This window comes from Piliocolobus tephrosceles, chromosome 10 (assembly GCF_002776525.5).
Source record: "Piliocolobus tephrosceles isolate RC106 chromosome 10, ASM277652v3, whole genome shotgun sequence".
Taxonomy (NCBI): domain Eukaryota; kingdom Metazoa; phylum Chordata; class Mammalia; order Primates; family Cercopithecidae; genus Piliocolobus; species Piliocolobus tephrosceles.
This window is the reverse complement of record NC_045443.1, coordinates 22,020,109-22,033,200: the sequence shown is the minus strand read 5'-3', so window position 1 is coordinate 22,033,200 and position 13,092 is coordinate 22,020,109. Positions and strand designations below refer to the sequence as shown.

Here is a 13,092-nt window from a genome sequence, read left to right as displayed (position 1 = left end):
GATCTCAGCTCACTGCAAGCTCCACCTCCCGGGTTTACGCCATTCTCCTGCCTCAGCCTCCAGAGTAGCTGGGACTACAGGCGCCCGCCACCTCGCCCGGCTAGTTTTTTGTATTTTTTAGTGGAGACAGGGTTTCACCGTGTTAGCCAGGATGGTCTCGATCTCCTGACCTCGTGATCCGCCCGCCTCGGCCTCCCAAAGTGCTGGGATTACAGGCCTGAGCCACCGCGCCTGGCTGGATTAGGGTTCTAATGCCTGTTTTTGCATTTACAGTCTCTGGCTGATGAACTTGCTCTGGTGGATGTTTTGGAAGATAAGCTTAAAGGAGAAATGATGGATCTGCAGCATGGGAGTTTATTTCTTCAGACGCCTAAAATTGTGGCAGATAAAGGTAATTTCACTTAATGCCCAAAGTGATCTAGTAACACTTGGAATGCATCTTACTTACAGCATAATAGATTTATTTGTAAGTAGGAAAAGTTTTGGAACAGTTATTTCAATAACTGTCAATAAGATATTTATAATCTAGTTTAGTAAATTCAAATTTTTGCGAAATTGTTACATAATTATAAAATATTTCCCCCCTTTTCCTCATTTTATAAAAAGCTCTTATTTCTCTACCATATTCTACTTTTTATTTCTCATACATTTTATATTTGCTTATTAATGGACAGCTACCTAAAATGAATTTGCTAGCCAGAAATGATCACTGATATGTCACCAATAGGAAATAACAAATTGGATTTGTAGCATTGTTTGGCTTATTTTACCACCTTTCTTCTATAGGCCAATTTTCTTTCATCCATTTCTAGAAACCCACTTGCTACTACCAAAATGTACACGTAGCAAATTGACATTTTCCCATTGGAAGTATATGTAGAAAATGGTGATGTATTCCACACTCCACACTGCCACACCAGTTATCTTTATCCTAAAGCAGATGCTTTCCCTGAAATGAAAGTTTGAATGCATTCTTTTCTTTAAAGATTTGTTATCTTTTTATAAACCTTTGTATTCTAAAACCTCTAGCAGGGCCTGCACAGCTCTCAATTTGGATGTAACCTGCATTTCCTCATGGCTCATCGTCCTCCTCTCCTCCCTCAGTCTCTGTTATAAAATTAGTCTTCCCATCCTGGTGAATTTGGTGTTGGCAGTTTCTTTTCTTCTGGGTCCAGTTTATCCTCAAGGTTAAACTCAAGTATCACTTCTGTTAACCCTCTCCCACATACCTTCTACACATTTGATATGTAACATTTTGGGCTATTGTTTTTTTTTTTTTTTTTTTTTGTGAGACGGAGTCTCGCTCTGTCTCCTGGGCTGGAGTGCAGTGGCCGGATCTCAGCTCACTGCAAGCTCCGCCTCCCGGGTTTACGCCATTCTCCTGCCTCAGCCTCCCGAGTAGCTGGGACTACAGGCACCAGCCACCTCGCCCGGCTAGCTTTTTGTATTTTTTAGTAGAGACGGGGTTTCACCGTGTTAGCCAGGATGGTCTGGATCTCCTGACCTCGTGATCCGCCCGTCTCGGCCTCCCGAAGTGCTGGGATTACAGGCTTGAGCCACCGCGCCTGGCCAGGGCACACTTCCTTAAGAAAAAAATGAAATCTCCAAGGAAACTTGCAGTGCTAAAAAGCGAATAAGCTTCCTGAGTTGAATACAAAATATTGAGTATTAGAAATCCAAGTTTTAGTTTCCAGACAAAACCAAACACTTCAGTGCCTTCCTTCCCTTTCTAAATTTAACGTTTTAAGATAAAATAAGATAAAAGTAACTTTTACTTTTTCTGAGGCAGTTTGATGTTTGGATTATTGCAGTGTAGCTCAAGGGATTAAAAACAAGCCACAGGAACATTGAACTTCAAGCCCTTACAATACAGAAAACTTAATTCACATGTATGTTCTAGAAGCTTATGTATGGTTAGGCTTTTAGAGCATGTCATATAGGATATGTTTTAATGAAGAGTTGCATTTAAAGTACCTGTTTTTGCCTTTCTTTTTAAAGATTATTCTGTGACTGCCAATTCTAAGATTGTAGTGGTAACTGCAGGAGTCCGTCAGCAAGAAGGGGAGAGTCGGCTCAATCTGGTGCAGAGAAATGTTAATGTCTTCAAATTCATTATTCCTCAGATCGTTAAGTACAGTCCTGATTGCATCATAATTGTGGTTTCCAACCCAGGTATTATTGTAACACTTTAAGTCTTTGTTCTGTTAAGTTCAGTGTTTGGTGTTTTGTGGTTATTGTTTTAGACTAAAATCAGTCCCAGTATTCATTTACAGAAGCAATTTACATGTCTTCTTTTATTGGCCCTAAATAGTGGTGTTTGCAAAACAAATGCCTCTGTCCTAGGCCAAATGTTCAAAAAATGTGATGAGAGTTTTATGTAAAACAATGTCATATTTTTGCTTCATCTGGCTTGGTTATAGATTCTAAAGGCTTTTAAAACTTTTTTATAAAGATTATCCTGGGATGGAGAATGAAGCATTCGAATGTAGTTTCAGTTCATAAGAAACATTTTAACATATTTGACCTTTCATTTTCTGGAAAATCCCATTATACAGAATGGAAACAGATCAACTTTGAAAAGAAGTTGTAAGAAAGCCATTAAACAATTCTGGTTTAAAGATAGAAATAGACTGAATTGATGGACAAATATGTGCTAACACCAAATGCTCTGACTTAAAAATTGCTTTCCTTGCTAACTTAACATCTACAGGATGAACATTAAACCTTCTGACTAGAAAGAATGCACTTTTTTAGCCTTAACAGCTAAAATGTGCTCTATTTGATACTGCTTTTGTCTATAGTTTGCCACCAAAATTACTGCATGTTGGTGAGCATAGCGGATACATTGAGAAAATAGTAAATAAACTAGACTGATTATCTCTTACACTTCACATAGAGAAACATTGTGAATAAGAGCTAGGGGAATCCCCCAGTGTCTGGAGTATTGAGAGAGGAGAGCCAGCGAGGACAGAGGTTATTTCCATATTTTTATTCTTTGCAAACCAAGATGGGAGTTTATTAAATGGTTCAGTCTTATATATAAAACTTCTCATAAATATATATGTGCCAGGCCGGGCGCGGTGGCTCATGCCTGTAATCCCAGCACTTTGGGAGGCCGAGGCGGGCGGATCACGAGGTCAGGAGATGGAGACCATCCTGGCTAACACGGTGACACCCCGTCTCTACTAAAAATACAAAAAACTAGCTGGGTGCCGTGGTGGGCGCCTGTATGTATATATATACACACACACACACACCAGGTAGATGTAGAATAGGAATGACAAGTAGCTGGCACATAGTAAGTTCTGCATCCTGTGCCTCAGGCAGGCATCACTAAATAATTATGCAACTTTCTAGATATAGCTTCACAGCTGGATTTTCCAGGGAGTCACTTCCACTGAACCAAAGTTAGCAAGGAAAAGTTATCCAGTACCAAATGTCCTTGAACTATCATAGCCATTGTCTACAGAGTAGTGTGGGGTGGAGGCTGCAGCATTAACTTTTCAGCTCTTCACCGTCCTTGTGTGCACATTTTTTACTTTTTACATCTTAGCCTGCAAGTGCTGTGATCCTATCTGGATCAGCAGAAGTTTTATCTCTGGTTTTAAGGCTATGCCATGCTGGAGCAAAGGTTCTGACATAGATGTTCTTTTATTAAATAGAAATGTTTAATACTATGTATTATCATAATTGTTTACTGAAGAATTCCTCATGCCCAGAAAAATTTATGGTAGCAAGATTTGGAAGTTTAGTAATCAAAGGCATCTTGATTTATGATGACAATCATAACTAAGAATGTTACAACTGGTGGAAACTTAACTGACAACCTGGTTCAACCTGTTTCCTTTTTTTCAACTTGAAGTTAATTAATCTGCAAGGTTCTTACGTATTCTTGCTTCACATAATGATGCAAATGTGAAAGCACAGTATTGCATTTTTCGTGTCTTGCCATCTTCATATAAGGCTTAAAAGCTTGTTTTTGTCTCTGTCATTCCTGTTCCTTCTAACAATGAAAAGTTAAAGTATTTATGTCTTTCTGGCCACATCTCATTTGAGGAATGGGGAAGTGGGTAAAGGGAAGCCAGGGCACCCCAAGCTGCCTAACAGTCGAAGCTGGTTTTGGTTTACTTACACATATTATTTCCAAAATTTTTAGTGGACATTCTTACATATGTTACCTGGAAACTAAGTGGATTACCCAAACACCGCGTGATTGGAAGTGGATGTAATCTGGATTCTGCTAGATTTCGCTACCTTATGGCTGAAAAACTTGGCATTCATCCCAGCAGCTGCCATGGATGGATTTTGGGGGAACATGGCGACTCAAGTGGTAAAGAAAAGAAAATTAAAAATTACTTACGATATTGGTTTTATCATTTTGAATTTTTCATTTTATTTCAGATTTTATTTTTATGGACTTTGTATTTAAGAAGAGTTGCAAAAATAGTAGTTACTTTTCTATTATATTGCATATTGCCTTATCATTTACTCTCTCATCTGTCTACCTATCTATCTATCATCTATCTTTACCCTGATCAATTAAGCATAAATCAGTTCCCTCACCTTTTTCTCCATAAGTTCTTTACTGTGTATTTCCTCAAAACAAAGGTTTTCTTTTTCATAACCACAGTACACTTACCAAAATCAGGAAATGTAACCCTGAAACAATACCATCTAATCCAGAGTCCATTATTCACATGTTACCAACTGTCTCAGTAGTGTCCTCTGAAGCTTTTTTCCTAATTCAGAATCCATTCTAGGCTCACACATTACATCTGCTGTATCTCCTTAGCCTCCTTCATTCTGGAACAGTTTCTCAGTCTATCTCTGTTTCTCATGATCTTGACATTTTTGAAAAGTTAGGTGAGTTATTTTGTGGAATGCCCATCAATTTAGATTTGTCCGATTGTTTCTTTATCATTAGGTTGAGCTATGAACTTTTGGTGCACATACCACAGAAATGACCCTCTGGCTTTCTCATGGCATCACATCCAAAGTCATGTAATGTCAGTGTGGCCAACAGTTGGTGGCACTAACTGTGATAAGTCAGTTAAGGTTGTATTTTGCCAGGTTACTCTGTGTGAAGTTACTACTTTTCCTTTGTAATTTATGAGTAATTTGTGGGAAGATGTTTTGATGCTGACTAGGAAAATGATTCCTCATCAGTTTTTCTCTACTAAATTTAGCATCTATTAATGATTTGTGGTTGAATAAATTATTACCATGATAGTTGTCAAACATGATCTACTAATTCCATCATTTATTCTATGTTGATTAGTTGCACTCTACTGTAAGACAGAACTTTTTCTTCTTCCCTCTTTATTTATTCATTTGTTGATATCAGTATGGCCTTAGATTTTTATCTCATGTCCAAAATATTCTGTCACTATCATTTGTAATGCTCAAGTTGTCCCAGGCTTTTCAAACTGACTCTTATGTCTTTTTTTTTTTCTTAACATTTCCCATCATTTTTTGAGAACTTTCTTGCACAATAAGTTGCACCAGTCTCATTTTGAACTTTCCCCTGCCCAGCACTAGAGTCAGCTGTTTCCCTAACGAGCCCTATTTCCTTTTAGTGAGGAATGCTCATTAGAAACCAAGATTAGGGCATAGGTGTGCTTGTGCTACTGGTATATCTTTGCTTGTAGGCCCTTTGAGTAGACAGAGCTATTACATCCATCGTGTTTGCTGAAGGAGGAATGAATTATGTAACAAAAGCTTATAAATAACTTGTGTCTACTCTTCTATAATGTAAAATAAACCTTATCTCAAGTGAAATTTTGTTTTTAATAAACTATTAATTTTAACTATCAATTATTTAAGTAGTAAGAAACTGTACGATAAAACTAAATATTTTCTTTAGGAACTTAAAGAATTACACATAAATTAGTAAATCAAAAAGAGCAACATTAAAATCACATTACACTTTTTTTAGTGCTTTGTGTTGAGACAAAAACTATATTATAAATGTTTTAAATTAATATTTTTCTCATTTAAATTAATATTTATATTTTGAACAATTTTATGTAAAACTGTTTTTGAACAATTTTGATTCTGTTTCATAGATCTAAATCTATTATCCACAATATATTGAATAAGCTCATGGTAAAAAAAAATAATAAAATCATGCAATATTGAAACTAATAATTTAAAATATTTGTTAATAATGATGATAAATAATACTTTTATTTGACTGAATTTATTTCTGCCATATATGTAAAGGAATATTTTCTCCCAGTAAGCTCAAAGTATAAATCTTCCTTTGAATTCAGTGGGAGTTTGAAATGCATTTTTAGTAAAGGATTTATCTTGGTGTTATAAGAATTTGTTCTTGAAGTTATAGCATAATTTATTTCTGCTTTTTTATACAATAATGCTGACTTTTTGTCTGACACATCATTTCACTTTATTCAAGAAATCTTGCTGGGCACGGTGGCTCAAGCCTGTAATCCCAGCACTTTGGGAGGCCGAGATGGGTGGATCACGAGGTCAGGAGATCGAGACCATCCTGGCTAACACGGTGAAACCCCGTCTCTACTAAAAAATACAAAAAACTAGCTGGGCAAGGTGGCGGGCGTCTGTAGTCCCAGCTACTCTGAGGCAGGAGAATGGCAGAAATCCGGGAGGCGGAGCTTGCAGTGAGCTGAGATCCGGCCACTGCACTCCAGCCTGGGCGACAGAGCGAGACTCCGTCTCAAAAAAAAAAAAAAAAAAAAAAGAAATCTTTACCTCCAAGGACTCGTGTGAATTTTTGTCTGGTTAAATTGTAATGGTCCTATGTGTCTCTCTTGATCAGATTAATTTGAGCATGGGAAGGTTTTAGCAAGTCAGCTCCGTAACTTTAAGTTCGGCTCTCCCATCTTAAACAAGATAATGTGACTAGCAAGTTCTTAACTTCTCTGAACCTGTTTCCTCATCTATAAAATAAAGATAATTATGCCACCTATGTACTATATAAAAAGTACTTAGTACAATGTCAGGTGTTCAGTAAAAGTTCAGTAAATGCTGGGTATAGTTTATACATTGCTAGGCCTATAGATAAGAAGTGATATTACGTGTTCTCTAGTTCAAGACTTTAATTTTAGTGAGAAAAAAAAAGGTAAAGTAGGTTAAGTAGCCATTGAAGATCTTTTAGTTAATGCCATATCTACAACTAGAATTATGTCTTCTGATTCCTGTCTAATGTTCTATTCTGTTATGGCTGTTATTTTTCCCAAAACATCTTTTTTAAAATTTTCATGTTGATCTATATTGTGTACGTAAAATGAAAAGAGAATTAAACCATGCTCACTAGACATGGTTATGCTGATTTCACAATTTTCATCAAAAATTGTGAAAATATCCAATTACCCTGACTTGCCAGAAGTTGTGGACTAAAAGGGGATCTTATTTAGCTATAAATAGCTTTTTCCTTCATATCTGTTTCAACCATACTAGATTCTACCCCACACTTTTGCTCTTATTTCCAGAGTCTACAGTGTTCTCCAAAGGTCTCCAAGGAACGTATAATTTAGGGTTTAAGGGTCAATTCAAAGGCCTGTTTTGTGTAGTTCTTTCTGATACTCTTCTCCCTTAAATTAAGTAGACCCTTAATTATAATTTTTACCCCACTTTCATAATTATGCTTTATTTGGGTTTTATTCTAGGATTTTTTTCTTTACTCTAGAATAAAGGAGCATACATTAGAAAAATATGGAGGAGAAAAGTTAAACATTCCTCAACCCAAAAGTTTAGCATAGTCCCCAACTAGAATCCCTGTGATTTCACACACCTAGAGAGAAGCAAAGATTTTTATTTTCTCTGTAACTGACACAGCAATTCTGCTTTGCACTAAAATACTTGACAGTTAAAAGGTCAGACGTGTTGCTATTTGAAGGCAAATGTCAGCCTTTTGGGGGACTATACTGGAATCTACTGGAGAGTCACTTATTGGAGCAGTTCCAGTTGATATTCAGTAACTTGTATCATAGCTGAAATTGAACTAAAAGAAGAAAAGATTTTTAAAAATAATGTCAGAAATATCTGCAATGCCTTTTTTTTTTTTTTTTTTTTTTTTTTAAAACAGTGGCTGTGTGGAGTGGCGTGAATGTGGCAGGTGTTTCTCTCCAGGAATTGAATCCAGAAATGGGAACTGACAATGATAGTGAAAATTGGAAGGAAGTGCATAAGATGGTGGTTGAAAGGTAAGTGAAAGGGAGCTTGATTTTAGATGATTAATTTCAACTCCACTTAAATAGAATTATAAACGTTTTCCATGGCTGTCTGCTCAGATAAACTCTTAATGTAGTAATTATGCAGCTTTTGAAACTTTTTGAAAGCGTTTGAAACTGATAAGACTTTTACACTGCTCAAACTTGTTATGCCAGTCTCCCTAGGGAAAGTAAATATTTTCTCTAGCGAAACTAGTGTAGAGGTAAGAGGAGCAAAATGTGGAATTAACAAGTGAGAGGAGTCTTCAGATTGCCTCCTCTCAACATATAAGGTTGATTTATTTAGAAAAGTAAACTTAGACACTTGGTTTCATAATTGGCCAAAATAAACTTGCTGGCTGATTGGTAACAGTGTTTAAGTTTTAATAACAAGACTAACTGACGTCTCAATTATAGAATCATTTTGTTCAATTTTAGTAATTTTTTTTCCAGGAATTTGACCTATATGTGGAGAAAAAGAACCATAAAAAAGTTGAAAGAGTCTTTATAATTTCAATTAACATATCCCTTTATTTTACAAGTGAGAAAACTATGGCTCACCCAGATAATGTAACTGGCCCAAAGTCTTCTAATGATTGGGTGTCAATTGCATTAAATCCTAATTTTCTGATACTCAGCTAGAGTTATTCCTGCTACTTCTCAAGTACCAGGGCCTTTATGGGTTTTGAGAGCTACAATTTGTGCTGAAAAAACTGCCAGGCAAGATACTATTACCACTTTTTTTTTTTTTTTTGACACGGAGTCTCGCTCTGTCTTCCAGGCCGTAGTGCCGCGGCCGGATCTCAGCTCACTGCAAGCTCCGCCTCCCGGGCTTAAGCCATTCTCCTGCCTCAGCCTCCTGAGTAGCTGGGACTGCAGGCGCCCGCCACCTCGCCCGGCTAGTTTTTTGTATTTTTTAGTAGAGACGGGGTTTCACTGTGTTAGCCAGGATGGTCTTGATCTCCTGATCTCGTGATCCGCCTGTCTCAGCCTTCCAAAGTGCTGGGAGTACAGGCTTGAGCCACTGCGCCCGGCCGTTTTTTGTATTGTTTTAGTAGAGACGGGGTTTCACCGTGTTAGCCAGGCTGGTCTCGATCTCCTGACCCCGTGATCCGCCCGACTCGGCCTCCCAAAGTGCTGGGAGTACAGGCCTGAGCTACTGCGCCCGGCCGTTTTTTGTATTTTTTTAGTAGAGACGGGGTTTCACCGTGTTCCCGAGGATGGTCTCAATATCCTGACCCCGTGATCCGCCCGTCTCGGCCTCCCAAAGTGCTGGGATTCCAGGCTTGAGCCACCGCGCCCAGCCTACCACTTTTATTAGTTAGTTGATTATAATACGGTAGGTGACAATGGCAAGTGGGACCTCACAATTGAGATATATTTTGTCCATTCACTTTTATTGTTTCCTGGTTTTATGTGTTTGGAAATATGTTTACAAATTTGTTAACAATGATTGGAAAATGTATATTTTTACCACAGTGACTTTATAAATCTTATACAATAAACTAAAGTTACCAAGCATTTATATAGTGTTTACCATGTAGTGCTTACAGTTTTAAGCTTTTTATGTGTATATTCACTCATTTAACACTCAAGAAGGGAACACTAAGGCAAGAAAGGGTAAATAATTTGCCCAAGATTATAGTTAGAGACAGAGCAGGTGTCAAAGTCAGGTCTGGTTTCAGTAATGATTGAGTCTTATTTCAGTGATGTCTGTTATAATTTTTTTAAGTGCCTATGAAGTCATCAAGCTAAAAGGATATACCAACTGGGCTATTGGATTAAGTGTGGCTGACCTTATTGAATCCATGTTGAAAAATCTATCCAGGATTCATCCTGTGTCAACAATGGTAAAGGTAAGACAAACTACTACAAAATATAATAATATGATTTCTAGCATTGTATTCTATAAAAAGATTCATTTAAAGAGGCCCAGACTGGATAAAACCATAGTTCACAGTTATTTCTGTCTCTCAAGGTTTTATGTAAGCTATTCTCATTTTCCAACAGAAGTCTTGGACAACAAGGGCAGAAAACTTACAGAATCTAAGACTTTCAATAGATTGTTGTCATTCTTTATATAATTAATATTAACTCTGGATCTTTACTTAGTATTGATCATTTGAATAAGTGTAATAGAGTTTCATTTAAAGTTGGTGTACTAAACTCTAGATTGCCTTTCATATAGCACTTGGTATCTTAGCAAATACAGTTTAATTCAAAAGCTGTGGAGCAAATGCACAAAACAGGTAGAAGTTAATTATTTTTTAAACAAAACTAAAATTATATTAAAATATTTTGTAAGACAACTGAGTCATTTTCCACAAGTCAGTGGAAATCAAGTGTGTCAATAATTGGGTAATTACTGAGTCTTCGGGTGCAAATATAGGAACTTGTTTATTCTGTCTAGTTTTGTATATGTACAAAATTTTGGAAATTAGAAGTTTAAAAACTTACGTTAAGGTATGTTTGATATAATTAGTTATATAGTTAAATTGACTCTGTGAATAAATTGCCCATATGAACTGGTAAAGTGTTTTGGAAATTTTGTTTGTTTGTTTTTGCAATTCTTGGGTGTTCCAAGCATCTTGCCTTTTAATGGTCTTTAACTGTTACCCAGGACCTCATAGGTTGGCTACCACCTGAAATTTCTTCCTAACTAAAAGTCTTTAAGCAACTTAAAATGTCGTAGGAAGTAATCCATTAAGAACCACAATTAAAAGCAATTTAATTTGAAGACTCATATATCAAAATTTATTAAAGTGTTTTTAAGTAGAAGAGCAGTGTTCAATAAAATACATATATAATAAAATTAAATAAGTACTTGTTACTTACAAATATCTAATTTTCTCATAGTGTATGTTTGCACATTCTATGTATAAAACCTAATTCAAAACATAAGTATTGGGGAAATGTGGACCTGTAAGTAATGAAAATTAGATGAGGGAATGAGTTCATGCCTGTCAAGTTTCCTACAATTCTTTCTGTTGAAACATCGGACCTTTGATTGTTTTTCCCCCTCTTTAGAGTTGAGTAAGATCTTGCTCTGTCACCCAGGCTACAGAGTAGTACTACTTTCGTAGCTCACTGAAGCTTCAAACTGCTGGGCTCAAACAATCCTCCCGCCTCAGCCTCCTGTCTTTGCTCATTTTTAGTTACAGTTTCATGTCTTAATCTCAATGCTTTGTTCTGGCAGGGGATGTATGGCATCGAGAATGAAGTCTTCCTGAGCCTTCCGTGTATCCTCAATGCCCGAGGATTAACCAGCGTTATCAACCAGAAGCTAAAGGATGATGAAGTTGCTCAGCTCAAGAAAAGTGCGGATACCCTGTGGGACATCCAGAAGGACCTAAAAGACCTGTGACTACTGGGCTCTAGGCTATAGAAATTTAAAAACTACAATGTTATTAACTCTGAGCCTTTAGTTTTCATCTGTGTACATGGATCGCAGTTTGCTTTGATCTTCTTCAATATGTGAATTTGGGCTCACAGAATCAAAGCCTGTGCTTGGTTTAATGCTTGCAATATGAGCTGTTGAACAAATAAAATTAACTATTGTAGTGTGCTTCTATTTCTTGGATTCCTTCCTTAATGGTTTCTGAAAGATTTCAGTCAATCTGTCAAGTCATTCTTACCACCCATCCTTAATGTCCCTAAATTGCAACATCATCTACACTCCTCCCTCTGAATGACACAAAAATTCTTCGTTGCAACATGTGTCATGGTTTGTTGTTGTTATCTTGAGAATATGATTATCATTTTAAGGTTATAACTGAAGAAGTTGTAACGGATGTCAATGTATGTGACATTTATAAGGAAGCCCATTTTAAAAGGAAGAACGCCTAAAATGGAAATTTTGTTAGAATTAGTTCTATTTAACAATGAAGGAAAATGAAAGTTTGGATTATTCAGATTTAGGCTACTTGGAGATAGCATAACGTGAATTTACAGGGAAACTTAGGTAGACTTCCTTTAACGGTGTTGCAAATTTACATGTTATGTAGGGGTCAATTTAAGTAGTGTTTAAAACATGGGTTTTGGTGTCATATAAACCTGGACTTGAGTGCTGGCCTTATCATTGATTAACTGTGATCTCAGTCAAGTTAACTACTTAATCACTCCTAATTCTCATTTTCGTCACCTATAAGACAGTGATGATAACAATACCTCTTCAATATGGGTTGTTTAAATGAGAAAATTATGTAAAACTCTTAGCACATAGCTTGGTCATCATGGTAGCTAACATTAAAGTAGCGCTTACTGTTCGAAGTGCTTCATAGATGTTAATATCTGAATCATCCCAACTGTCCTATAAGGTAGTACTTCTTAACCTCAACACTACTGACCTTTTGGGCTGAATGTTTGTGTATAGTGGTGGCTGAACTGCAGGTTGTAGGCTGTTTAGCAGCATCCCTGATTTACCCAGCTGATCTGCCCACAAGGTGTAACCAAACATATCTGCATACCTTGCCAAATGTCCCCTGGGAGGGGGTGAAGAGAATCACCCCGATTGAGAACCACTGATCTAAAGTGTGTATCCTTATTTTACAGATGAGGAAACTGAGACACTCAGATAATAGCGACTAAATAACAGTACCAGGATTCAACCTATGCAATTAGCTTTAAAATCCTTTCTCTTGGCCGGGTGCAGTGGCTCACACCTGTAATCCCAGCAATTTGGGAGGCAAAGGTGGGTGGATCATGAGGTCAAGAGATAGAGACCATCCTGGCCAACGTTGTGAAACCTCATCTCTACTAGAATTACAAAAAGCCGGGTGTGGTGGCACGCACCTATAGTCCCAGCTACGAGGCTAAGGCAGGAGAATCTCTGGAACCCAGGAGGCGGAGGTTGCAGTGAGCCAAGATCGTGCCATTGCACTCCAGTCTGGCGACCCCATCTTGG

At 37.2% G+C, this 13,092-nt stretch overlaps 1 protein-coding gene across 3 annotated transcripts in view; it reads left to right on the top strand.

The window, feature by feature from the left end:
• LDHB (lactate dehydrogenase B) overlaps positions 1-11,760 on the top strand; it is a 24,615-nt gene extending 12,855 nt beyond the window's left edge. For 2 of the 3 annotated variants that reach the window (XM_023209092.1, XM_026452219.1), the window contains exons 3-7: positions 274-391; positions 1,999-2,172; positions 4,157-4,330; positions 8,066-8,183; positions 9,922-10,288. In XM_023209092.1, coding sequence (XP_023064860.1) covers positions 274-391; positions 1,999-2,172; positions 4,157-4,330; positions 8,066-8,183; positions 9,922-10,273 — 936 coding nt within the window. In that variant the 3' untranslated portion in view covers positions 10,274-10,288. Of the gene's footprint in view, positions 1-273; positions 392-1,998; positions 2,173-4,156; positions 4,331-8,065; positions 8,184-9,921; positions 10,289-11,385 lie in introns of those variants that run through there. The other variant, XM_023209094.2, reaches the window with a different exon arrangement.
• Positions 11,761-13,092: the final 1,332 nt, after the last annotated feature.